The 27,368-nt window shown below is 41.5% G+C and overlaps 1 protein-coding gene across 2 annotated transcripts in view; it reads left to right on the forward strand.

The window, feature by feature from the left end:
* Window positions 1-17,642, forward strand: part of IPCEF1 (interaction protein for cytohesin exchange factors 1) — a 140,290-nt gene extending 122,648 nt beyond the window's left edge. For both annotated transcript variants that reach the window (XM_038769087.1, XM_038769090.1), the window contains 2 exons: window positions 6,516-6,706; window positions 14,907-17,642. In XM_038769087.1, coding sequence (XP_038625015.1) covers window positions 6,516-6,706; window positions 14,907-15,074 — 359 coding nt within the window. In that variant the 3' untranslated portion in view covers window positions 15,075-17,642. The remainder of the gene's footprint in view (window positions 1-6,515; window positions 6,707-14,906) is intronic.
* Window positions 17,643-27,368: the final 9,726 nt, after the last annotated feature.

A 27,368-nucleotide genomic window follows, 5' to 3' on the forward strand; every position in this document is an offset into this window, starting at 1 on the left:
CTGTTAGATGAACTTGTACCCAGACCAATGCTTAGTACAGTTCTTGACGTATAGTATGCACTTAATAAATGTTATAATAATGATATTATAGATGTATTTAGACATGTATCATGCCTTCAGAGTCATGGAAGACATGGGAGAGAAGCTGAGTTTAGAGAAAGAAGTTGGTATCTTGTAGATGCAAAATGAAGGAACAAGGTGTAGTTTCAGGACCTGTTGATTGCTCAGTTGGAGCACAGTAAGGTACATCATTCAATCAATCGTATTTATTGATCTCTTACTATGGACAGGGCAGTCTACTGAGTGGGAGTGGTTGGGAAAGTACAATATTAACAAAGTTACTAGGCACATTCCCTGCCCATAAGTCATTTACAATCTGGAGGAAGAGATAGCCAGTAATATAAATGACTAAATTATGGATATAATGATGATGGCATTTGTTAAGTGCTTACTATGTGCAAAGCACTGTTCTAAGTGCTGGGGAGGTTACAAGGTGATCAGGTTATCCCTCGTGGGGCTCACAGTCTTCATCCCCATTTTACAGATGAGGGAACTGAGGCGTAGAGAAGTGAAGTGACTTGCCCAAAGTCACACAGCTGACAAGTGGCAGAGCCGGGATTTGAACCCATGACCTCTGACTCCAAAGCCCATGCTTTTTCCACTGAGCCACGCTGCTTCTCCAATATAATATATAATAATTGTGGTATTTAAGTGCATACTATGTGCCAAGCACTGTTCTAAGCACTGGGGTAGATTCAGGGTAATCAGGTCAGACACAGTCCCTGTCCTACAAGGGGCTCACAGTCTTAATCCCCATTTTACAGGTGAGGTAAATGAAGCACAGAGATGTTAAGTGACTTGCCCAAGGTCAGCCAGCAGACATATGGTGGATCTGGGATTAGAACCCAGATGCTTGTAACTCCCAGGTCCATGCTTTACCCACTAGTTTATGCTGATGAACATAAATTCTGTGGGACTGATGATGGGGTGAATGCAAGGGCAACGCAGAAGGGAGTGGGAGAAGAGGAAATGAGGGCTTAGGGAAAACCTCATGTAGGAGATGTGCTCTTCATAAGACACTGAAGGTGGAGAAAGTGATGGTCTGTCAGATATCAAGGAGGAGGGTGTTTCAGGCCAGAGGCAGGATGTGAGCAAGGGGTCGGCAGTGAGACGGATGAGATTAAGGTACAGTGTGTAGGTTAGCACTAGAGGAGTGAAGTGTGTGGGATGGTCTGTAGTAGGAAATCAGGGAGGTGAGTTAGGAGGGAAAAGGTGATTGAGTATTTTAAAGTTGATGGTAAGGAGTTTCTGTTGAGAACAAAGATTTACCTTGCAATAAGCAGAATCTTGACTACCAAATTGGAATAACTCCTAATTTAATCCAATGGATTCAGAAAGGCACAAAGAGATTATAGACATGTTTTGACATTCAAATACCTTGGTGAATTACCTTGGATCTATCCCGGCACATAGTACTGTGCCTGGCACATAATAAGCGCTTAACAAATACCATTTAAAAAAAAGACGGTAGAAGCAGCATTCAGATCCTGCAAGTGCTTCACCATCATCTCACGGGATGTTTTATTCCAGGTAGCTAGTAGCCACTTCTCTCATCTCTGAATCTAAATCCCCATTGGGGAAGGGAAAAAACAAAGACCAACCCAGATTTTCCTCTATTTGTTCAGCCCTTTTCATATCACTGTTAGGATCATAGACTAATGGGGCATAAAATGAAGATATGAGTTGATGAGAAGAAATGATACTTAATCCAGCCACTTGCTGATTGGCAAACTCACTCAATTTCTCCCAGACTGATAGTCCTTGGTTTTAGACTTTACCACCCTTAGTAACCTCTTCCAGCATTTGACCACTCTGATTTATGAAATGTTTTGCTTTTTGTTCTCATCTTAGAGGAAATGGAGACTTTCTAATGAGCCTGAATGGTCTCCTTATTTGTAGGCTTCCATGAGATCTCATCAGGTGAAATCTCTGTTCTTTTTCCCTATGCTCAAATTTCTTATTTTCCTACCTTTTAATCATTTCCATTGCCTTTTCATGGTGGATTCTCTCCCTCTTCTCCACATTTCCTGCAAAAATTAGGAATATTAATTCTTGATTCCTGCATGCTATTTTCCTTTTACTGCATATTAAGATCATAGCTTTTTTATGTTGACACTAAACTCTGTTTTCCTGCCCTAGCTTGTTATCCAAGAACACTCACTTTCTAGCATTTTTTATGGTATTTGTAAAGTGCTTACTGTGTGCCAAGCACTATATTAAACACTGGGGTAGATACAAGCTAATCAGGTTGGGCACAGTACCTATCCCACATGAGGCTCATAGTCTAAGTGGGAGGGAGGTGGATTTAATCACCATTTTACAGGTGAAATAACAGGCACAGGGAAGTTAGGTGACCTCCCTAAGGTCACACAGCAGTCAAGTGGCAAACCCAGAGTTAGAACCCAGGTCCCCTGACTCCCAGGCCCATGCTCTCTTGATGATGATGGCATTTATTAAGCACTTACTATGTGCAAAGCACTGTTCTAAGTGCTTTTCACTGGACTAAGTGGATTCTGTAGCATTACCTGGATTGCATGACCAATGCTTTGGCATATCATCCTAACTTCTGGAAGGCAGCTGCTCCCTGCTTTCAAACCCAGTTTTAGATTTTCCTGCAGCCATAGTGTGACATATCTCTACATGCAACAGAAGGGAGAAGGAAACTGTGGATAGTTTTCTTTTAAAAAAGAACTCTCATTATCCTAACAACTATATTAATGTGGCAGAATGTTCAGATCAAAAGTGGAAATTTGTTAGGCTCAAGTGCCAGAGATAAAAATCAAAAATGAAAAGAACAGCCAAATAAATGAAATTAATCTGCTACTGAGGTGCAGACTATAGGGAGACAATAAGACAAAAAAAGGTTCTTTCTGGTTGATGCCATACCACACTTCCTCAACATTCGGTCTTTCACTTGGATCTGTTCCATTTTTTTCACCTCTCCTAAGTCCCACAGCACTTATGTACCTGGATGTAATTTATTTACTTATGTATATTTAATGTCTGCCTTCCCCCTATAGACTTTAAGCTAGTTGTGGGCAAGGAACTTATCTACCAACTCTGTTATATTATACTCTCCCAAGTGCTTAGTATAGTGCTCTGCACATGGTAAATGCTCAATAAATACAATTGATTGATTGATCAAATATATTTAAAACCCCTTCAAGACTCCTCTATGATCCAAGAGCCTGGCTAGATCTGAAATTCTGAAGTCTGTTGGGGACAGAAAATGTCAGAAATGCTGAGGTAAATTTCAGAGCTGAGACTGCCTGGGAGAGACTTTTGGAGAATTACTGGAAGGAAGCAGCATGGCTTAGAGGATAGAGCAGAGGCCTGGGAGTCAGGAGGTCATGGGTTCTAATCCCTCTCTGCCACTTGTCTGCTCTATGATCTCGGGCAAATCACTTCATTTCTCTGTGCCTCAGTTCCCTCATCTGTAAAATGGGGATTGAGACTGAGTCCCACGTGGGACAGTGACTGTGTCCAATCTGATTTGCTTGCATCTCCTCCCCAGAGGATGCCAGGTACAATGCCTGGCACATAGTAAGCACTTAACACATACCACAATTATAATTATAATTATTATTATTATTAAATTAATGGAGTTTAGGTAGCATTAATGTCATGAGGACTGATGTCAGAGAGAGTCAGCAGTAGAACTGTTTATGTTTTTAGGATTTCAAGATAACTTTGTTTTTGGTTGCTAAAAAGGGAGACCTTCCTCTCCCCTTCTTATCTTGGTTTCAGAGAAATAGGATATAAAACAAAAGAAAACAAGACCCCACCTTCCTCAAAGAAATGATGTAAACAGGCTGAAAAGTATGAAAAAAATTAGCCTTCACCCTATTCTCTACCTCAGCATGTCCATAAGGTTTTCTTTACAGGGAAGCAGTATGGCTTAGTACAGTGCTTTATACACAGTAAGTGCCCAATATATATGATTAAATGAATGAATGGCCTAGTGGAAAGAGCATGGTCCTGAGAGTGAAAGTACCTGGGTTCTAAACCTGGACCCGGCACTTGTCTGCTGTATGATCTCGGGCAAGTCACTTAACTTCTCTGTGCCTCAGTTGCTTCATCTGCAAAATGGGGATTCAATACCTGTTGTCCCTCCTATTTAGACTGTGAGCCCCATGTGGTACCTGATTAGCTTATATCTACGCCAGAACTTGGTACCTTGCTTGGCACATAGTAAGCACTAACAAATGCTACCATTATTATTATTTATTATTAAATTACTTAACTAATGTAGCCAGATCCAAGCAACACGAGGCATGTATAGTTCATCCCCCAAATGGTAGGGTAACATGGGAATAGGATATTTTGGTAACCATTTGGAAACCTTTATTCATATTGAGGGTATGTTTCTTCCACAGTGAACTTTACCAACAATAACATCCTTAGTTCCCAAACATTTCTCAGGGTAGTTTGTGCTAACATAGATATACATCCTTTAGTCCAAAAGGAAACACTGTTTGAAGGCCTGTTTATCCCAGTAATAATTCTGCTCTCCCTATTTGCATTTGAGTCTGAGAATGCCCTGCACGATTTTCTGCAGTGTAATCAATCAGTCAATCATTAGTATTATTGAGGTTTTATATATGAACATAAGTCCTGTTGGGGCTAAGGGTGGGGCAAGTACCAAATGCCCATGGATCACAGATCCAAATTCATAGTCCTTCATTTCCTCTCCATTTTTTTCTCCTTTTCCTTATCCTCCTACATTTCTACTTCTTTCTCGTGTTCCACCTGGATGCCCCGTAGGAAAACATGAGGATGGAATGAGCTGGAATGTATGGGGTAGGACAAGGTTCTTGGTATACCTCACCTCCCATACCACTTGAAATATCCTTCCCCATCTTTCCTGGAGGGTTTGGTCATCTTCAGGTCTCCTTCTATCTCCCATTAAACTCCTTTCCCAACCACTAAAGTAGAATTGCTTTTAAAAAATAATTGGCAAAAATCTTTATGTGTTTGGCTCATTTTTTTTTAGAATGGGAGCTGGGATAGAAGTTTTCTAAGTGTACCATTTGCAACGTCTACCATGTTAGAAACTACTTGCTGGCTCAATACTTCTTCTCTTCCTCCTCCTGTTTTCCACCTCCTCCTCCTTTTCCCCCTCATCTTTTCCCTCCTCCTCCTCCTCTCCCTCCTCTTCCTTCTTCTCCTCCTGCTCCTACTCTAGTAATGCTAATACCAATAATAATAATATGTATTTTTTAAAAATAAAGGTTTTTACTACCTGGATAGCTAAGGAAAGACAATCTGTTAAGTGTTATGTGCCTCTTAGAATGAGATTCTATATTTGTTCAAAGTGACCGGCTGGGCGATGTGTTAACAAACAACATTGAAAATGTTGGGCCAGTTTAAAATCGACCTCCTGCCAGACTCAAGCTGTTGATTACAGAAGGGGCCTGAAAGGCCTGCATGCTTACTTTCAAAGACTCTTTGGCCATCCCACCACAAACCCCAGCAGGAACTGCAGTATCACAATCAGTGAGGGCCAAGCTGCTTGAAAGCTGCAGTTCAATAAAGAAGAAAGTGGTAGTTGGACTGCAGATGAATTCCTTTTGAAGAACACTTTTTTCACTTCTAAACTGCCGTCTCTGTTTCTGTTGGTACTACACACATAGAATCAGTGGTGGAAAGAACCTTGCAAAATAACAAATCCGCCCCTCTGTCTTCAGGCAAGGCCTTCCCTAAATCTTCCCAAAAAGAGGATACAAAGGACTCCAGGAAGGAGGATTCCAGGACCTCCTTCAATCAATCAGTCTTTGGATTTTACTGAGTGCGTATGTGTGCAGAGCACTGTACAAAGCACTTGGGAGAGTACAGGACAACAGTTGGTAGACATGTTTAGAACCTCACACTGTAGGATGTTTTCCTTCTTTCTCACATAAATCCCAGGCTAGAGTTTTTAGCCAATTTTGTGCTCTTTTGTCCTTAATTATGAGGGGAACATAGGTCAGTCAACATTAAGAATACAGGATGCCTAGTAGTGTTTCGGCCACCTTTATCTTTTAGATAATCTTTCATATACTTGAAGAGGTAACAGAAGTTTGTTCTCAATTTTGAATAATTCCTTTAACCTTCTTTCCTCTGCTTCCTTTGTTGCACTAGGAGAGATATAGGCTAATGAGTTCATGTGAATAGCAGATTAAGATTACTGGGATTTAAAACCAGTCAAACTACTTTTGTTGATGACTGTTCTGTTTCTCAGCTCTATTTTCTGTGTGTTCCTTGTGCATAGAGGAAGTGGGAATTTTGAAAATAAGCAAAAGGCATAGCTAAAATGAAAAAGAAAGACAGTATATGAAGTACCCTATATCCTGGACAAGAAATCTGAGAACTCTTTCTAAAATAGTCTTTGCCTTTCATGCCAAGAACCCAACAACATGAAAGCTGCCAGCCTCTCATGTTTTAACAACTCTTTTCATTATGGCTTTTCTTTATAGAACAGAACAAAGGCTCGGATGATGAAATGGAGAAGATGTACAAATCCATAGAACAAGCTAGTTTGTCTCCCATTGGGGATCGTCGACCTTCCACCAAAAATGAGTTGAGAAAGTCCTTTGTCAAGCGAAGCAAAAACCCATCCATCAACGAGAAACTCCACAAAATCCGAACATTGACTAGCACATTAAAGGTGAGATGGGTGGCCGGAGAGGTGGGATTTGATACCTCCTTGCTGCAACAAGGAAACAATGAGTTTAATAGTGTAGGCCCCATGTTTAAGAGTGACAGCCCCATGTTTAAAAGCATGAGCCCCATGTGGGACAGGGATTGTGTCCAACCTGATTAACTTGTATCTATCCCAGCATTTAGAACAGTGCTTGGCATATATTAAACACTCAGCATGTACCATAATTATTATTTTTGTTCTATGGTCCCATGGAGAGATCTCCACCATTTCCTCAGCAGTGGAGCACAACCCAAATTCCATTCTCCAAAGAGTTCAACAGCAGTGGGGACACCAATGGGAATCTTGGGCTAAATAGTCATCTTGTAATATAAAAAAATATATAAAGCCCTTAGACCAGTGCTTGACACATAGTAAGCTCTAAACAAATACCATCATTCTTGTCACAATTATTATTATAAATAATCTACAACTTATTTCATCAGCAGTCAAATGTTCTGGCAGCTAAATCTCTGGTGAGTAACATAGTGACATTAGTTTCTTCATGTTAAAAGAACCCAATACGTTTAGCAAATGGAATAAAATATGCAATGTACAGTAGCTCATTAAGAGAACTTACATTAATGCAGTTCGGTGTAGCTTAAGAGAAGCAGTGTTTCATAGTGGAAAGAGCACAGGCCTGGGAGTCAGAGGATCTGGGTTTTAATCACACCTCTGATATTTGCCTGCTTTGTGACCTTGGGAAAATCACTTAACTTCTCTGAGCCTCAGCTTCCTTGTCTGCAAAATGTGGATTCAATACCTGTTCATTCATTTATTCATTAATCATATTTATTGAGTGCTTACTGTGTGCAGGGCACTGTAGTAAGCACTTGGGAAGAACAAGTTGGCAACATATAGAGATGGTCCTTACCCAACAACGGGCTCACAGTCTAGAAGTGGGAGACAGACAACAAAACAAAACATGTAGACAGGTGTCAAAACCATCAGAATAAATAGAATTATAGTTATATGCACATCATTAACAAAATAGAGTAGTAAATATGTACAAGTAAAATAAATAGAGTAATAAATCTGTACAAATATATACAAGTGCTGTGGGGAGGGGAAGAAGGTGGGGCTGGGGGGGGATGGGGAGGAGGAGAGGAAAAAGGGGGCTCAGTCTTGGAAGGCCTCCTGGAGAAGGTGAGCTCTCAGTAAGGCTTTCAAGGGAGGAAGAGAGCTAGCTTGGTGGATGTGTGGAGGGAGGGCATTCCAGGCCAGGGGAAGGATGTGGGCCGGCGTTCAAAGGGAGGACAAGCGAGAAAGAGGTACAGTGAGGAGGTTAGCAGCAGAGGAGTTGAGGGTGCAGCCTGGGCTGTAGAAGGAGAGAAGGGAGATGAGGTAGGTGGGGGCGAGGTGATGAAGAGCCTTGAAGCCGAGAGTGAGGAGTTTTTGTTTGATTCGTAGGTTGATAGGCAACCACTGGAGATTTTTGAGGAGGGGAGTGACATGCCCAGAGCATTTCTGTACAAAGATAATCTGGGCAGCAGAGTGAAGTATAGACTGAAGCGGGGAGAGACAGGAGAATGGGAGATCAGAGAGGAGGCTAATGCAGTAATCCAGTTGGGATAGGATGAGAGACTGAACTAGCAAGGTAGCGGTTTGGATGGAGAGGAAAGGGTGGATCTTGGCAATGTTGTGGAGGTAAGACTGGCAGGTTTTGGTGACGAATTGGTTGTGTGGCGTGAATGAGATAGGGGAATTGAGGATGACTCCAAGGTTGCAGGCTTGTGAGATGGGAAAGATGGTAGTGCCGTCTACAGTGATGGGAAAGTCAGGGAGAGGACAGGGTTTGGGAGGGAAGATAAGAAGCTCTGCCTTCTGTCTCCTACTTAAACTGTGAGCACCATGTGGGACTTGACTATCTTGTATTTACCCCAGTGTTTAGTACAGTACTTGGCACATAATAAGCACTTAACTATGATAATAATGATTATGATGATGAGACAAAAACTGGCAGCTGGCCAACTTGACCAGAGTCTTATATTAAAACCTGCTGGACTCTGGAGAAGCCAGTTTGGTCCAACTAGACTTTCCACAACCCAGGTGGAAAATTTTCTGATTTAGTGGGTTTGATTGAAGTCTCTACCTGCAAGGCCCCTGATGAAAACAGAAAACAAGCATGTGTGGTAGGAGACTAGTATTTTCATAAAATGGCTCTGGCAGTGTGCACAGGATGTGCTGAAGCTATTTTGAGGACCTCCTGTAACTAAAATGTTTTTCATAACAAAGACATCCTGCTTCCACATTCATGATATTGTGGACAAGAGACCAGGAGAGTTTAGAAATGCCGCTGTGTGAAAAAAAGATTGTGGGAGGTTGTGATATGTCAGGGTGTTTATTTCTGTTGGTCCACCTGACTTAGGATAATGCATCCCTAGTCTCCTTTCAGGAAGAATCTCAGGAAAAGCCACAAAACAGCAGAGTGATAGGCTTAGGGAAAATGTTAAACTGTCTCCACCTTTAGGCCACAGAAGAATTAAGCATCCAGAAATGTTTACACTAGATTTTCTGCACTTCTGGTGAGATAAGAACTCTATTTCCCTCTTCCACTCAGCCACTCCCTTTCCAATTTATGCTTCAGACCCTTTGCCTTTGTCATCCCATGCTCTGTTTGATTTATTGGAGCCTATCAATCAATCAGTGGTATTTGTTGAACACTTACTATTTGCAGAGCACTGGTCTAAGCCTTTGGAAAAGTACAATACAAGAGAATTGGTAGACATAATAATAATAATAATCATAATGGTGTATGTTAAGCCTTTGCTCTGTGTCAGGCACTGTACTAAGTGCTGGGGAGGATACAAGCAAATCGGGTTGGAAACAGTCCCTGTCCCATGTGGGGCTCACAGTGTCAATCCCATTTTACAGATGAAGTAACGGAGGCCCAGAGAAGTGAACTGACTTGCCCAAGGTCACACAGCAGCCAAATGGTGGAGCTGGGATTAAAACCCATGATCTTCTGACTCCCAGCCCTGAGCTCTAACCACTGACTAAGGCTCAGGGACTTTTTTGAAAGCCAAATTATAGTTGGCCAGGGAAAGGTAACTGACATGAATGACAATTCACCAATACTACTAATAATAATTGTGGTATTTGTTAAGTGCTTACTATATGTCAGGCACTGTACTAAGTGCTGAAGGAGATACAACATATACAGGTTGGACACAGTCCCTGTCTCACATAAGGCACACAATCTTAATCCCATGAGGAACAGGGACTGTGTCCCATCTGATTTGCTTGTACCCACCCCAGCACTTAGTACAGTGCCTGGCACATAGTAAGCCCTTAACAAATACCCTTATTATTATTACTACTATTATTATTAATAATATCCATTTTACAGATGAGGTAACCGAGGCACAGAGAAGTGAAGTGATTTGCCTGAGGTCATATAGCAGGCAAGTGTCAGAGCCAGTATTAGAACCCAGGTCCTTCTGACTCCCAGGGCCATGCTCTATCCATTAAACCATGCTGCTTCTCAATGGGAGCTGTATTATGAATGGACAGCAATTTCTAGTTTAAGTCCAGTATATCTATTCTAAGGTCTTAGCTGATAGTAAGAGTGGCATCATATCATTAAGAGTGGTATCATATCTGTTCATCAGACTCCACCCTCCCGAGTTAATAGAATTAGCTAACAGATGGGTAAGGTAAGCTGGTCTAAGTTAATTTTGGCTTTCCCAGAGGGGGAAGATTGCTTATCCTTGAATATCCTCAAACTGTGAACTGAAATTCATTTAATCATTCATTCATTCAATCCTATTTGTTGAGCTCTTACAGTGTGCAGAGCACTGTGCTAAGAGCTTGGGATAGTACATTACAACAATAAACAGACACATTCCCTGCCCACAATAAGCTTACAATCTAGAGGGGGCGAGAGAGACATCAGTACAAATAAATAAGCTACAGATATCTACCTAAGTAATGTGGGGCTGGGGGGTAGGGGGGAAAGCAAAGGAAGCAAGTCAGGGAGGCACAGAAGGGAGTGGGAGATGAGGAAAGCTGGGGCTTAGTCAGGGAAGGCCTCTTGGAGGAGATGCTACTTCAATAAAGCTTTGAAGTGGAGGAGAGTAATTGTCAGATTTGAGGAGGGAGAGCTTTTCAGACCAGAGGCAGGTTGCGGGCTAGGGGTCGACGGTGAGATAGGAGAGATCCAGGCACAATGAGGAGGTTAGTACTAGAGGAGCCAAATGTGTGGGCTGGGTTGTAGCAGGAGAGAAGCAAGGTGAGGAAGGAGGGGGCAAGATGGTGGAGTGCTTTAAAGCTAATGGTGAGGAGTTTTTGTTTGATGTGGAGGTGGATGAGTAACTCCTGGAGTTTTTTGAGGACTGGGATGACATGTTCTAGGTTATTACCCAACCTTGGCTTCACTGACACTGTCCTCTCCTGGGTCTCCTATCTCTCTGGCCGTTCATTCTCAGTCTCTTGTGGGATCCTTCTCTGCCTCCCGTCCCCTAACTTTGGGGGTCCCTCAAAGTTCAGTACTGGGTCCTTTTTTTTCACCACCTACACCCATTCCCTTGGAAAACTCATTCACTCACAAGGCTTCAACTATCACCTCTATGCTGATGACACCCAAATCTATATCTCCAGCCCTGATGTCTCTCCCTCTCTGCAGTCTCACATTTCCTCCTGTCTTCAAGGCAGCTCTACTTGGATGTCCTCCCTTTACCTCAAACTTAATACAGCTAAAATTGAACTTCTTATCTTCCCACCCAAACCCTGTCCTCCCATCGCTGTAGATGGCACTTGTCTGCCTACTTGTTTTGTTTTATTATTTGGCTCCACCTTTCTACACTGTGAGCCCGTTGTTGGGTAGGGATTGTCTCTATCTGTTGCCGAATTGTACTTTGCAAGCACTTAGTACAGTGCTCTGCACACAGTAAGAGCTCAATAAATGTGATTGAATGAATGAATGAAGTGAATGAATGAATAAACAGCACCACCATCCTTCCAGTCTCACAAGCCCGTAACCTTGGCATTATCCTTGAACCTTCTCTCTAGTTCCAACAACATATTCAAGCCATCACTAAATCCTGTCAGTTCTACCTTCACATCACCAAAATCTACCCCTTCCTCTCCATCCAAACTGCTACCATATTAATGCAAGCACTTATCCTATCCCGCCTTGACTACTGTATCAGTATGTCTCCTTGCTGAACTCACTGCCTCCTGTCTCTCCCTACCCCAGTCCATACTTCACTCTGCTGCCCGAATCATTTCCTTTCAAAAACATTCAGACCATGTTTCACCACTCCTCAAGAAACTCCAGTGGCTGCCCATCCACCTCCGCATCAAACAGAAACTCCTCACTATTGGCTTTAAAGCACTCCATCACCTTGCCTCCTCCTACCTCACCTTGCTTCTCTCCTTCTGCAACGCAGCCTGCATACTTGAGTCCTCTAGTTCTAACCTTCTCCCTGTGCCTGTATCTCACCTTTCTTGCCGCTGACTTCTCGCCCACATCCTGCCCCTGGCCTGGAATGTCCCCCATCCCATATCAGTCAGATAATTGCTCTCCCCAACTTCAAAACCTTATTGAAGGCAGATCTCCTCCAAGAATCCTTCCCTGAATAAACCCTCCTCTCCTCTTCTCCCACTCCCTTCTGCACCACTCTTACTTGCTCCTTCATTCATCCTCTCTCCCATCCCCACAGCACATAGGTATATATCTGTTATTTATTTATTTATTTGTTTACTTATTTATTTATATTAATGTCTGTCTCCCCTCTAGACTGTGAGCTCGTTGTAGGCAGGAATGTGTCCATTTGTTTTTATATTATTCTTGGTCCCCTTCTGTTTTCTATCTACACTCACTCCCTTGGTGAACTCATTCACTCCCAAGGCTTCAACTATCATCTCTACGCTGATGACACCCAAATCTACATCTCTGCCCCTGCCCTCTCTCCCTCCCTTCAGGATCGTGTCTCCTCCTGCCTTCAAGACATCTCCATCTGGATGTCTGCCCGCCATCTAAAACTCAATATGTCCAAGACTGAACTCCTTATCTTCCCTCCCAACCCTGCCCTCTCCCTGACTTTCCCATCACTGTTGATGTCACTACCATCCTTCCCGTCTCACAAGCCCGCAACCTTGGAGTCATACTTGACTCTACTCCATCGTTCACCCCTCACACCCAATCTGTCACCAAAAACTGCCAGTCTCATCTCCCCAACATTGCCAAGATCCGCCCTTTCCTCTCCATCCAAACCGCTACCTTGCTGGTTCAATCTCTCATCCTATCCCGACTGGATTACTGCATCAGCCTCCTCTCTGATCTCCCATCCTCCTGTCTCTCCCCACTTCAATCTATACTTCACACTGCTGCCTGGATCGTCTTTGTGCAGAAACGCTTTGGGCATGTTACTCCCCTCCTAAAAAATCTCCAGTGGCTACCAATCAACCTATGCATCAGGCAAAAACTCCTCAGTCTCAGCTTCAAGGCTCTCCATCACCTCGCCCCCTCCTACCTCACCTCCTTTCTTTCCTTCTACAGCCCAGCCTGCACCTTCTGCTCCTCTGCTGCTAACCTCCTCACTGTGCCTCATTCTTGCCTGTCCCGCCATCGACCCACGGCCCACATCCTCCCCCTGACATGGAATGCCCTCCCTCCGCACATCAGCCAAGCTAGCTCTCTTCCTCCTTTCAAAGCCCTACTGAGAGCTCACCTCCTCCAGAAGGCCTTCCCAGACTGAGCCCCCTCCTTCCTCTCCCCCTCCCCATTCCCCCCGACCTACCTCCTTCCCCTCCCCACGGCACCTATGTATATGTTTGTACAGATTTATTACTCTATTTTACTTGCACATATTTACTATTCTATTTATTTTATTTTGTTAATATGTTTTGTTTTGCTGTCTGTCTCCCCCTTCTAGACTGTGAGCCTGCTGTTGGGTAGGGACCATCTCTGTATGTTGCCAACTTGTACTTCTGAAGCGCTTAGTACAGTGCTCTGCACACAGTAAGCACTCGATAAATACAGTTGAATGAATGAATGAATATTGTACTCCCTCAAGCACTTAGTAAAGTACTTTGCACTCAGTAAGTGCTCAATAAATATGATTGAATAAATGAATGAATGAATGAATGAATAGGTGACTTTCTCCCCAGTTTGTTACCATCAATCAAGCCTTTTAAATCAAGTATAAGATATTGTTTTCTCACAAAACCTTGCATTCTGGAAAACTTGTGCTGTTGCTGTTGTTTTTTCTGACACCATGATATCCTGTTACCAAATAGGTGCATTGTGTCAGACGAGTGCTCCCTAATCTCACTAGCACATTTCTAACCAAAACTTAGAGTGAAAACACACATTCTTGTAGAACTAAGTGTGAAAAGTAGGAGCTTCATAGGGGCCATATCGTTGGAACAGGGATAGTGTACTGCACCAAAAGAAAAAAAATGACTCTTCTGAATTTCAATAACCTGATTGCTTTTCAAAATTTTTTTCTGTTTTAGTGAAACAATTTTTTAATCTGAGAAATATATCACCATTTTTATGGTTTTTTTAAACAAAAATTAAATTTGTTATTGTCAAATGACAGCAGAAAAATTGTTGGGAAATATCTGGAACACTTCAGTTATCAAAGTGTGAACAACACAGTGGGATTCGTGTGGGAGAAAATAATCCTTTCATTTTTCAAATGGAATGCAAAAATTCCTAATGGGGGAGAAGAATAGTTTTCTTCACCAGCTCTCTGTGAAGCATTAGATTCAGACTCCTCTGGGTTTCTGCTGTTTTTTTCACTACACTCTACCTTCACTACCCCTACCATCAGCCTTTACACTACTCCCAACCTATTTGGTTTCAATCTTCTGCTCCAGAGTTTGTGCTTTTCCCCTTATTTTCATAATAGCCTCCTAACTTCCTTTAACAAATCCACCCATGGGCTTTCTCAATCAAAACCCTCTTCAAATCTTTTGTTATTCAGAAAAGTCTGGCTTAGTTGGGTGAACCAGTTTTGCTGATTTCTACATCAAATAAGAAAAATAAAAATGAAAAAGAAAGCAAGGGCTAGTATGATTACCAAGACAAAGTACTTTGAAATCCTGTGAGGCTAAGCTCAAATATTAGAAATTCTGTTATAAAGACAAGTTGGTTTATGAATTGCTTTGAAAATACACCTCATTTTCTAATTTTTCCTTTGTGTTTTCCCTCTTCCAGTGTAAGGAGCATGACTTAGCTATGATTAACCAGCTGCTGGAGGATCCAGAGCTTACAGCAAGGAAGTATAGAAAGTGGAAGGACACCAACACCATGTTGATTCAAGATCTCTATCAGAAGCATCGTGCACCCCAGGAAAATTCAGAAGGGAAACCCCTGGAGCTATGAAGCCCTCAATTACCCCAGTTCAAAGTTCCATTTAAGAACTAACTGCCTCTCCTTCCTTACCTTCATCCAATCAACTGTTGAAGCTGCTCCACGTTTGAGTTTCACTTTTCCCGGAGTAAACATTCTCCCTTAAAAGGAAATTTGAAACCCACTCTTCAAAGGCAATTCATCATCTCTGAACACTTGTTTAAAGATGATGTGAATTGGAAATTAGATTGGACCTCAGAAATTGAATCAAGTTGCATGCATGGGTGAAGAAGAGACATACAATTTACACCCAAGAATGTTCCACTTCTCATATAAGTGGACTGATTTTTTTGATAACAGGGCCTCCAAGAAAATGTGCATGCTGTACCTAATTAGTAATCACCTTCACCATATCATTTATCAGGAGAAATGTTTTAGAAAACAGAAACTGTAGTAGGATAGTTTTTATTTTTCATAGAACCATTTAACTTCAAGATGACTTCAGAAAAGTAGTTTCATTTCTACTTCTACTTGTTTGGAGCACATTTGCATTTTAGAGGGAGAAGCTGCTAAGAGAGATATACACCGGTAGTGATGTTTATAGTTTACCTTCTCCTAAGCTTGTCGAAGAACTATTGACATTTACCACACTATTTTGGAGGCATTTTTTTTTCTTCTTCAACAAGGCCTGAAGAAAAGTTCCTTATGCATTTACTCTTTTCTGCTTTTCCTTATCAAGGACAGAGCTTAGTGATGCATCCAGAAAGGGGTGTTTACTGCATACATTTTGGACTGGTGCTTAGACAGGGTCTGAAATTTCTTCAAAGGGCCCTATGATCAATATTGTGAAGGTGTTTTGACATTCTACGTCCTTTCCATTTCTTTAGGCAGAAGAACAACAACAAAATGTTTAACTATAATTGCTTTTATTTTTGTAAGAATAGATATTACTTAATAGACTATGTGAATATATAGCCATATATATGTATATATGTTTGTTATTTAAGTATATTTATAGACGTTCTGACTACCACTGTTTATAAGATCATATGCTATTCTCAAAACTGCTCCATCTTCTTGCTCTATTTTCTTTGTTACTGCAAAAAGCGTTGGTGGTGGTGGTGAAGAAAGTGGGGTGGGTGGGTGAAGAAAATTGATTGTACTGGAAACCAATAGGGCATTCAAGTTATCTTGTAAATTTAATGATGCTACTTAAGGAATTGTCAGGAATTGTGATACAAGTGAAATTCAAGTGCCTGAAAATTATGTCTTGATTTCCTTGGCTATTATATATTCCTATATGTGCATTTGTCTATGTATAGACAAGAAGATAAGGAGATAGCCTACATAGATACCGAGAAGCATAATGCAGTATAAAATTTCTGACCAAATGTTAAAGACCTCATTTTTTTAACATTACTACATCTTCAAAACTCACATGTTTTGGCACCTCTGCAAGGAAGACTTGACCCCTCATGTTGAATTTTATCAGACTTGTTCAATATCCTAGGTTTCCTTAAATAAGATTATGTTCGCTAAAGAAACAAGATGAAAAAGCCACATTTCCACTTATGAATCATGATAAATATTGCTCACCAGCGGAACAACCACAAGCCACCATGCATCCTCTTCGGATCTACAGAAGGCAGATGGTTGACATAACCCGTTTCATTTCACGATAGAGAAATGTGGCCTGACATTCAAAATGAAAATGATCTCCCTCAACAGTATCTTTGAAGAACCTGCAGAGAAGCAAATGACACCAGTTTAATGATTCATGGCACCTTGAGCAGGGAAATAAGGACTGTGAAAATTATCAAATAAAATAAACGCTATATAAAAAGCCCTGGGGAAGCAATAGAATGGTCCCATTTTCTGCTAACCTGAAGCACACTTGCAGATAAATTATAAGATCTCATCCTCTGGCTTTTCCATTTACAGGTTTTCTCCTTCAACTCCAGTTTTTGGGTAAATATGTATTTCAAGGCTGATAATAATGATAATATTTATTAAGCTATGAGTGTTGGGGCACAGACAAGATAATTAGATTGGACACCATCCGTGTCCCACAGTCTGAGGAAGGGCAGATATCTCAGTCTTATTTTACAGATGAGGAAACTAAAGCCCCAAGAGGGTTACACAACTTGCTCAATATTACCCAGCAGGCACAGGGTGGTGCCAGAACTAGAACTGAGGTCTTCTCACTCCCAACCCTATGATTTGTCCACTATGCCACTTGACTGTCCGCTAGATCCTCACAGAAGCTACCACTCCTCAAACTACAGAAGGCCTTTCGAATATCTTTCAAAACTCATCAAATCACAATTGCTGAGGGGAAGCTTTCACATTATTAACCCGTGGTGGAAATGATCCCATTGACTAGCTAACTGAAATGGAAGTCCAGTACTAAAATGAAGCAATCAGTAAATCTCTCTGTGACCCTCTCCCAATCTTCAAATGCAAATCCAGCTCTGACTCAGTCAAGTTTAAGCATGGGCCTGGAAATACCCAGCTGACCCAACCCCCTCACCCCAGTCCTGGATTATGTCTGAACCTGTCACTTGTATCCACGAGAAGCAGCATGGGTTAGTGGATAGAGTATGGACCTAGGAGTCAGAAGGACCTGAGTTCTAATCCCAGCTCCCTGACTTGTCTGCTGTATGACTTTGGAAAAATCACTTCACTTCTCTGGGCCTCAGTTACATCATCTGTAAAATGGGGATTGAGTGTGCGCCCCTTGAGGGACAGGGACTGTGTCCAACTCAATTAACTTGTATCTACCTCAGTGCTTAGAGCAGTGCTTGGCAATTATTAAGTGCTTACCCAGTACCATAATTATTATTATTAATTATCCAGGAGCAGCTCTGTGTTTGTTGGGTGTCGAGTGAAGTTGCAAAGGAGCCAATTAGAGACAGATTGGTCCTTTCAGTTCTGCTGTGGGCTGCAGTGGTCCTCCTATGTCTGCTTGGTTTAAACTCGTCGCTTTAGGATTAACAAGTTCTAGACCTCTGAGGTTAGGGAAGTGAGACACTAGGCCAATCCTCTTCACCTTGTTATGTGCTTTACCTGGCCACTGCGCAATCCAAATAGTGCCTAGTGGCTGAGCTCTCCCATGCCAAAAAAAAATTGTTTATTTTATATTTAATGCAGCATTTGGCTTCAGCTGCAGTTATGGCTTCTTATTTCTCTTAAAGGGACTAAAACAATAGTAAGTGATGACTACAGGATAAAACAAAAGGAAAAAAACCCAAAAATGTCTCTGAACCTATTTGGAAGTCTCAGAGTTGAATCACGTTCAGGTTGGAATTTTCATTAAAAATCAAGAGGAGAAACAGAAAGGCCAACAGTTCAGGAGTGCTGTAAATGATGTTAGTTGCACTACTTATATGAATGGACACCAATGTGTGGGAGAGCGGCAGGACATTTTGTTTCCTTCCTATGGTAGAAGAAGGTAGCAGATTGAGCACAATGGGATTGACTTCACTGTTTTGCTTCATTCCCTGGCTGACTGTAGTAGTTGAGTGCAAGGTATGAGCTACCTTTGATGTTTCCCCTTCTGCAAAGCAAGGATTATACAGGATTAAAATCCTGTAAAGGATTTTAAGGTCGGGAAAAGAAGGTGGTTACCTAAGGCAAACTGGTAGATTGCCATTCTGTTTACCTTTTCTTTCCTCCAGAAGGAGTCTAGGCAAACTGGCAGGAACTGTCACTAATTCAATCAATAAGTAGTACTTATTGAATGCTTACTGTGTGCAGAGTACTGTACTAAGCGCTAATGGAGGTAGAAGATATGATTCCTTCCCAATCAGTCAGTGGTATTTACTGATCCCTTACGGTGTGCAAAGCTTGGGGGAATACAATGGAATAAGTAGGCACCATCTATGCCCACGAGGAACTTGGTGGAGTTAACCAACTCACTGTGACAACGGGCAAAGATGCAATCCTTCTGCAACTTAGTTTCTCAATTGATAACAAGGAACTAGGAATCCTAGTTGCCACTTTTCTACCAGAGATTATTTGTATATATTATCCATCCTTAGAAAATTCTATAAATACTCATATGAGATGTAATATATGTCTATCGGGAGTGTTTAAGCTTTAAGGGTTTTTTTAAATCAAAGGGAAAAATCCTATCTGAAATAACTCATTAAGATCTTTTCACATATATGCTCATCGATGTGAATGATTTAGTGTACTAGAGTAGATAAATTCAAAATAACACTGCCCTGAGTAACAGGTGCAAAGTGAACTAAACTGCTAGAAAGCACAATGAAAGTGGGACAGTGCTCTGCATTCTATTTCTCACAGAAATTATTTGAGATGGTACGATCCATGGTACTTAGATGAGAAAACCTGGGTCCAGGGAGGGTAAGTGACGTTTGGTCAGGATTGGTCAGCTATCTGTCTACAGTCTAAACAATGTCATTTCTATCTGGCAGTAGCACAGATATAACTTATTTGAAGAAGGCCTTTTGGAAAGAGTGGTAAACACCACTTCTCTCTAAGAGGAAGATACTACCACAGGCCATCTTAAGAGCTGTGGGTTTCCTTCTGTTGTTAGGCAGGAAGTGGTTCTCTCTTCCCCAGTTGCAGCTCCTATTTGGATCATTGGCACTTTCTCACAAGCACACACACATATTCCCCCCCGCCCCGCCCCCCCCCCCATACATTTAAGCTTTAAATACAACAACAGGGTGGGGTTTTTTTTTTACTGTTGTACAACATTATCTAGGGCAAAAAAGAAACTAACCTGATCAGTTAAGATTTAAATGTGATTGCAGGGCTATTTTTTCCCCCCAATGTTGCACAGCATTATCTAGGGTGAAAAGGAAACTAACCTGATTAGGTAACTTTCTTTTTCACCGGCTTAGTTTCCTTTTCACTCTAGATATAGTTACTTATTAAACACTTGCTATGGACTAAGCACTGTTCTAAGCACTGGGGTAGATATAAGTTAATCAGGTTGGACACAGACCCTGTCCTATGTGAGGCTCACAGTCAGAGTAGGCAGAAGTAGAATTTAATCCCTGTTTTACAGTGAGGTTACTGAAGCACAGACAAGTTAAGTGATTTTCCCAAAGTCACACAGCAGACAGGTGGCAAAATGGGATTAGAACCCATATCCCATGTCCTCTGACTCCCAGACCAGAGCTCTTTCCACTAGGCTATGCTGCTTCTCTGTAATGAGTGCATTTTTACCCTAAGACACAACCTATCTGAAGACCAATATTTGTTAGACAATTTATGACAGAGCCCCAAACTAACTGAAAGAGCATAGGCAACACAGTATTTTCCACTTCATATTTCTTAGATAAAATTGTCAGTAAACTCATTCGTTTAAAAGCAGTGGTGACGTATATTTTTTGTTTTAAAAAAGCAGAATAGGAAAGTGCCCAGGACGTTACCCTAGGCTAACCGCTTAATTTCATGTGCTTTCCTGTTACTTTGCTGTAAATACTTAGATTTCTCCAGTGCAAATCTTTCCTTCTTTTTCTAAAGTTGGGGCGACCCCTTGTGTATGTGATGTACACTGCCCTATTTTCTTAATGTGGAAAGACAGAAAAATATGATTAATGTATTCTATTTGGTGCATGTTAATTTCCATGGTTCTGTAAATAAATTAAAAAAGGTACTTATGTTGGAAAATGCAGTTTCTAAAATCAGCCACATTAACTTTTCAGATTATAAATATGCTTGGATTTGAAAGATGCTCAAATGGTTTTAGCACCTTTAGGTACCCAAAATTGTATCTGGCCTGGGAAATCTGGTTTAGTCCCAGTCACATTTGTAAATGTGTTTCCTTCCCCCACCCAACCCCTCTCTCAGTGATTGAGAGACGAGAAGCAGCTATCTGCTACAAATATGCACACGTTTCCTACAAACCCAAATTCCCTTGAAAATCTTACCAGAAATGCATGTAGAGTATTCATATTCAGTTTGATTTAGACCAACTATGATTTTTAATCCTACCAATATTTTATCTATGTCCCTGGATTTCAGTTTATTTTATGTTCATGGGTGTAGCATCAAAATCTTAGATTCTTATTCTTTGTGCTCCTTATGCAGTATTAAATAGTCCAAATTCCAGAGAAATTGTAGTTATTCAGATTAGGGAATACAATAGGACTCCTAATTATCCATAGACCTCACAGTGGGGTAACCATTCATTCATTCATTTATTCAGTCATATTTATTGAGCACTTACTGTGTGCAAAGTGCTGTACTAAGTGCTTGGGAGAGTGCAATATAACAACAGACACACTCCTGCCCACAGTGAGCTTACAGTCTAGAGGGGGAGACAGACATTAATATAAATAAATAGATCAAGAAATAAATAAATTACAGATATATACATTTGTGCTGTGGGGATGGGGGAGGATGAATGAAGGAGCAAGTAAGCAGCACAGAAGGGAGTGAGAGAGGAGGAGAGGAAGGCTTAAGACTGGGAAGTCTTCTTGGAGGAGATGTGCCTTCAATGAGGTTTTGAAGTGAAGGAGAGCAATTATCTGTCTGATATGAGGAGGGAAGTTGTTCCAGGACAGAGATAGGATGTGGGTGAGAGGTCAGAGGTGAGATAGAAGAGGTCAAGATACAGTGAGAAGGTTAGCTCTTAATGCAGGACTTTTTGATCTGTTGTTGTTGGGTGAAACAGAGGGTTCTCCACGTTTACATTTCTCATGAGCCTTGTTTCCTTCCTATGGTAGAAGAAAGTAGTGGATTGAGCACAGTGGGATTGACTTGTCTGTCTTGCTTCAATCCATGGCTGATTGTAGGAGTTGGGTTCAAGGAATGAGCTATCTTTGATGTTTCCCATTCTGCAAAGCAAGATTATACACCTTGTAAAGGATTTTAAGGTCTGGAAAGGAAAGTGGTTACTTAAGGCAAACTAGTAATAATAATAATAATGGTATTTGTTAAGCATTTACTATGTGCAAAGCACTGTTCTAAGCGCTGGGGGGATACAAGGTGATAAGGTTGTCCCACATGGGGCTCACAGTCTTAATCCCCATTTTACAGATGAGGGAACTGAGGCCCAGATAAGTTAAGTGACTTGCCCAAAGTCACACAGCTGACAATTGGCAGAGCTGGGATTTGAACCCATGACCTCTAACTCCAAAGCCTGTGCTCTTTCCACTGAGCCACGCTGAATAGAATTTTATTCTCTTTATACTCTTTCCACAAGAGGGAGCCTGTGATAAATATGATTGATTGATTGATTGATTACAATACAACACAAGCTTGGGAACAACAGCATCACTAAGTTGGAAGGACTACAATTTTCTCTCTGCTTTTTTACTTTTAAAGTCACTTTGTTCTGTCTCCCCTTCATCCAACAGTGACATGACAGAAGAGAGAAGAGACATATAGCTGCTGAAAGCCTGAGAGATGTCCATATCTGGTGTGTATTTGGTACAGAGGATAAGTACTTGTTCTCAAAAAAAAAAGGAACTGAAATGTGCACCTCTATTTCTCAGTGAAAATGAGATAATTCATTAATGGTACTTACTGGGTATGTGCAGAGCATTGTACTAAGAATCTGGGGGAGTATACAGATGTGATCCCTGCCCTTAAAGACTCTTACTGTCTAGTGGAGTGAGGCAGATATTAAAATAAATTACAGCTGGGGAAGTACTCGAGTTCTAGGATATGTACATAAATGCTATGAGTGAGGGTGAAGTGAATACCTACAGACTCAAACTGGGATTATGTTTACTAACAATACTATATTGTACTTTCCCAAGTGCTTAGTGCAATGCTCTGTACACAGTAAATTGTCAATAAATACCACTGACTGAGTGATTGATTGAGGGGCAGAGATGATGCAGTAGGGAGGGAAAATAGGAAAGGGAGATGAGAGGTTAGTTGGGGAAGGCTTCTTGAAGGAGATATGATTTTAGCAGGGCTTAGAAGATGGGGTGGTATATCAGATATGAAAGCAGGGTGGGAGGGTGTTCCAGGCAGGAGGGAGGAGTTGAGACAGGGGTGGATGATGAGATAGATGAGAACAAGGCACAGTGAATAGGTTGGTTTATTACTTATTAGAAAAGCAAAATCAAATGAAAACCATTTGAGGGACAAAGATCACTTTTGCCAGTGAATTAGTACAGTGCTCTGCACATAGAACTCAATGAAGAGCTGAGTTCAATAACAGCTCAGTCCTCTGGACTGTTAGCTTTTTGCAGGCAGCAAAGGACTACAGCCTGAATTTCAAAGCTCAAATTGGCTCAGCTTCTCCCAGAATATCGGACGAATGAAGACGGCGGTGAGAGAAGACCTTCGCTCCTGCTCATGCGGCAAGGGATGGATAAAGGCAAAACCCTTTGAGGCTCTGAACTGATCCCCAGCCCTGTAAGCTAAGTCTTTGTGGCCAGGAAGACAGAGGTAAAATGCAAATAGTTTTCATTACGCAAACAATCTCCTGCTTGGATTTATCTTTCCAAGGTCTTCATGACCTGAAAAGATACTGTGGGGTTAAAAAAAGGAGGATTTTGCTCCATGCAAAACCTCTCCTACTTATTTGTCTATGTAAGGATTCAAAGGTCTTCAAAGAAAATAGATGAGGAGGGAAAGGAGAGATTTGCTGGATGGCGAGACATCTCCTGTGCTTGAGCCCCCACCTTGTGTCTCCGAGGACTAATATTGCAGAACAGATAGAGAGTAGTTGAGGTGTCAGAGGAGAAATATGATCCATGTGAAAATTCTCCAGATTTCATTTTCATACCAAACGTCGTCTTCAAGACCTTCAAGAAGATGTTTGAGGTGGAAAGGGAGAAATTGGTTTCATGCAAACAGCCTCCAGGTTTAATTTCTCTAATGAATGTCTTCTATGCCTTGAGAGAACAGTAGCTGTGCCAAAGGAGAAATTTGCTTTAAGGAAATAATCTCCAGTTTTATTTCTCTATCTAAGGGGTCTTCAAGACCACCAAAGATAATATTGGAGGTGAAAAAGAGGAAATTTGCTTTATACAAAAAAACTCCTGCTATATTTTCTCTTCCTAAAGTCTCAAAGCCTGAGAAGACAGTTTATGGGTTGAAAATAAGGAGAATTTTGCTTCATGCAAAACCTCTCATGCATATTTAAGGTCTGCAAGATTTCAAAAGAGAACACTTGAGTGTCCTAAAGGAGAAATTGGCTTCTTGCAGATATATCGCCTGTTCATAACTCCACCTCAGGCCTCCAAGGCCTTCGAACTGAGCATGAATGAGGGAACATTTGAGGTGTAAAAGGGGAAATTTGCTCCATGCAAACATCTCCAGCTAGGATTTCTCTACCTAAGGTAGTCAAGGTCAGAAAAGAGAATATTTAAGGTCAGAAAGGAGAAAATTGCTTCCTGGAAACCATCTCCAGATTTTCTTTCTCTACCTAAGGTCTTGGAGGCCTTGAAAGAGGGTACTTGAGGTGAAAAAAGAGAAAGTTAGTTTCATGGACGCAATCTCCAGTTTAGGTTTCTTGGAGGTCTTCAAGGCCTCCAAGGAGACTGTTTCAAGTGAAAAAGAAAAAATTTGCTTTATGCAAACCATTTCCTGTGTTCAGTTTCCTAACTAAAAGTCTTCAAGGCCTGAAAATATATGGCATCTGAAAAGGAGAATTTTGCTCCCTGCCCAACCTGCCCAGCTTATTTGTCCACCTTAAGGTTAAAAGGCCTACAGAGGTAACCTAGGAGGTGAAAAATGATGTTTGCTTCATGCCACCCAGTATCCGCTTTTATTTCTAGAAGGTCTTCAAGGCCTTGCAAAAGAATGATTTAGGTGAAAAGGGAGACATTTGCTTCATGTAGTAAGTACATCTCCCGTTTGTTTCTCCACTTGAGGCCTTCAAGGCTTTTAAAATGGAGAATGAATAGAGAATAGTTGAGGGTCATAAGGAGAAATTTGCTTCATGCAAACCATCTCCCACTTGTATTTCTCTGGCTATGGTCTTCAAGGCCACAAAAGAGAATATTTGCGGTGTAAAAGGGGGCAATTTGCTTCATGTGAACAAACTCCAGTTTTTGTGTCCCTAAGGCCTTCAAGGCCTCAAAAGAGAATATTTGAGGTGTAAAGGGAGAGATCTGCTTGATACAAACAGTCTCCTGCTTTCTTTCTCTAATGAAGGCCTTCAAGGCCTGAGAAGATAGTTTATGGCATTAAAAAAGGAGAATTTTGCTTCATGCAAAAACTGTCCTGCTCATTGTTCAACCCAAGGTCTTCAAGGTCATCAAAGGGAATATATGAGATAAAAAAGGGAATATCTGAATCAAAAAAGTACAAGTTTTCTTCCTGCAAGCCATCTCCTGCTTTTGTTTCTCTACTTAAAGGTTAAAGAAGGAAAAATTTGCCTCCTAGAAAAATTCACCTCATCATTTTTATTCCTAAGGCCTTCAAGACCTGAAGAGAAAATATTTGAAGTGGAAAAGAAGTCTGCTTCATGCAGAAGCATCTCCTGTGCATTACTCCACTTAGGCCTTCAAGGCCTTTTACAAGACAATTCATCGAGAATGTTGGTAGGAGAAATTTGCTTCATGCAAAAAAAATCTCCTTTTATTTCTCTACCTAAGGTCTTCAGGGCCTGAAAAGAGAAGATTTGGAGTGGGAAAGGAGAAGTATGCTTCACGCAGACATATCTCCTGTGCTTACTCCACTTGAGGCCTTCAAGACCTCTATTTCAAGAGTATCTGAGGTGAAAAAAGGAACAATTTGCTTCATGCAAACAATCTTCTGCCTTTGTATTTCTCCCTATGGTCTTCAAGGCCTGTCAAGAAAATGCTTACGTTGAAAAAGGAGTTTTCTGGATGCCATCTCCTGCTATTGTTTCTCTCCCTAAGGTCTTCGAGACCTTAGAAGAGACTATTTCCAGTAGTCAAAAGGAAAAATTTCCTTCATGCAGATACTACTTCCCACATTCAGGCCTTCAAGGCCTTTTAATTGAGAATGAATAGAGAATCTCTGAGGTGCAAAAGGAGGAATTCGCTTCATGCAAGCCGTGTCCAGGTTTTCCTTCTCTCTCTGAGGTCTTCAAGGCCTCAGAAGAGACTATTTGAGGTGAAGGAGAAATTTACTTCATGCATGCAATCTCCAGCTCTTACTTCTCTAATGGTCTTCAAGGTCTCAAAAAAGAATAGTTGAGTTGAAAATGGTGAAATTTACTTCCTGCACACCATCTCCTACTTTAATTTCTCCTACTGAAGGTCTTCAAGAACTGGAAAGAGAATATGTGTGTTGAGAAAGGACAAGTTTTCCTCATGCAAGCAATCTCCTGCTTTTGTTCTTCTGCTTAAGGGTCAGAGATGGTGATATATGGGGTTCAAAATGGAGAAATTTGCTTCAGAAAAAACTCACCTCATCATTTCTCCACGTAAGGTCTTCAAGGCCTGATGGGAAAATATACGTACTGGAAAAGGAGAAATTTGCTTCATGCAGAAACCTCTTCCTGTGTATTAGTTAATTTCAGGCTTTCAAGGCCTCTGAAATGAGAATGAATAGAGCATATTGGTCGTGAAAGGGAGAAATTTGTTTCATGCAAAAAAAAATCTGCTTTGATTTCTGTCCCTACGTTCTTCAGGGCCTATAAAGAAAATATCTGGGGTGAGAAAGGAGAGGTTTGCTTCATGTAGGTACATCTCCTGTTCATTACATCATCATCATCATCATCAATCGTATTTATTGAGCGCTTACTATGTGCAGAGCACTGTACTAAGCGTTTGGGAAGTACAAATTGGCAACACATAGAGACAGTCCCTACCCAACAGTGGGCTCACAGTCTAAAAGGGGGAGACAGAGAACAAAACCAAACATACCAACAAAATAAAATAAATAGGATAGATATGTACAAGTAAAATAAATAAATAAATAAAGAGTAATAAATATGTACAACCATATATACATATATACAGGTGCTGTGGGGAAGGGAAGGAGGTAAGATGGGGGGATGGAGAGGGGGACGAGGGGGAGAGGAAGGAAGGGGCTCAGTCTGGGAAGGCCTCCTGGAGGAGGTGAGCTCTCAGCAGGGCCTTTAAGGGAGGAAGAGAGCTAGCTTGGCGGATGGGCAGAGGGAGGGCATTCCAGGCCCGGAGGATGACGTGGGCCGGGGGTTGCTGGCGGGACAGGCGAGAACTAGGTACGGTGAGGAGGTTAGCGGCGAAGGAGCGGAGGGTGCGGGCTGGGCAGTAGAAGGAGAGAAGGGAGGTGAGGTAGGAAGGGGCGAGGTGATGGAGAGCCTTGAAGCCCAGGGTGAGGAGTTTCTGCCTGATGCGCAGAAACACCACTTGAGGCTTTCAATGCCTTACAATGGAGATTATTTGAGGTGAAAAATGAGAAATTTGCTTCATGCAAAGAATGTTCTGCTTT

Source organism: Tachyglossus aculeatus, chromosome 2, assembly GCF_015852505.1.
Source record: "Tachyglossus aculeatus isolate mTacAcu1 chromosome 2, mTacAcu1.pri, whole genome shotgun sequence".
Lineage (NCBI taxonomy): Eukaryota > Metazoa > Chordata > Mammalia > Monotremata > Tachyglossidae > Tachyglossus > Tachyglossus aculeatus.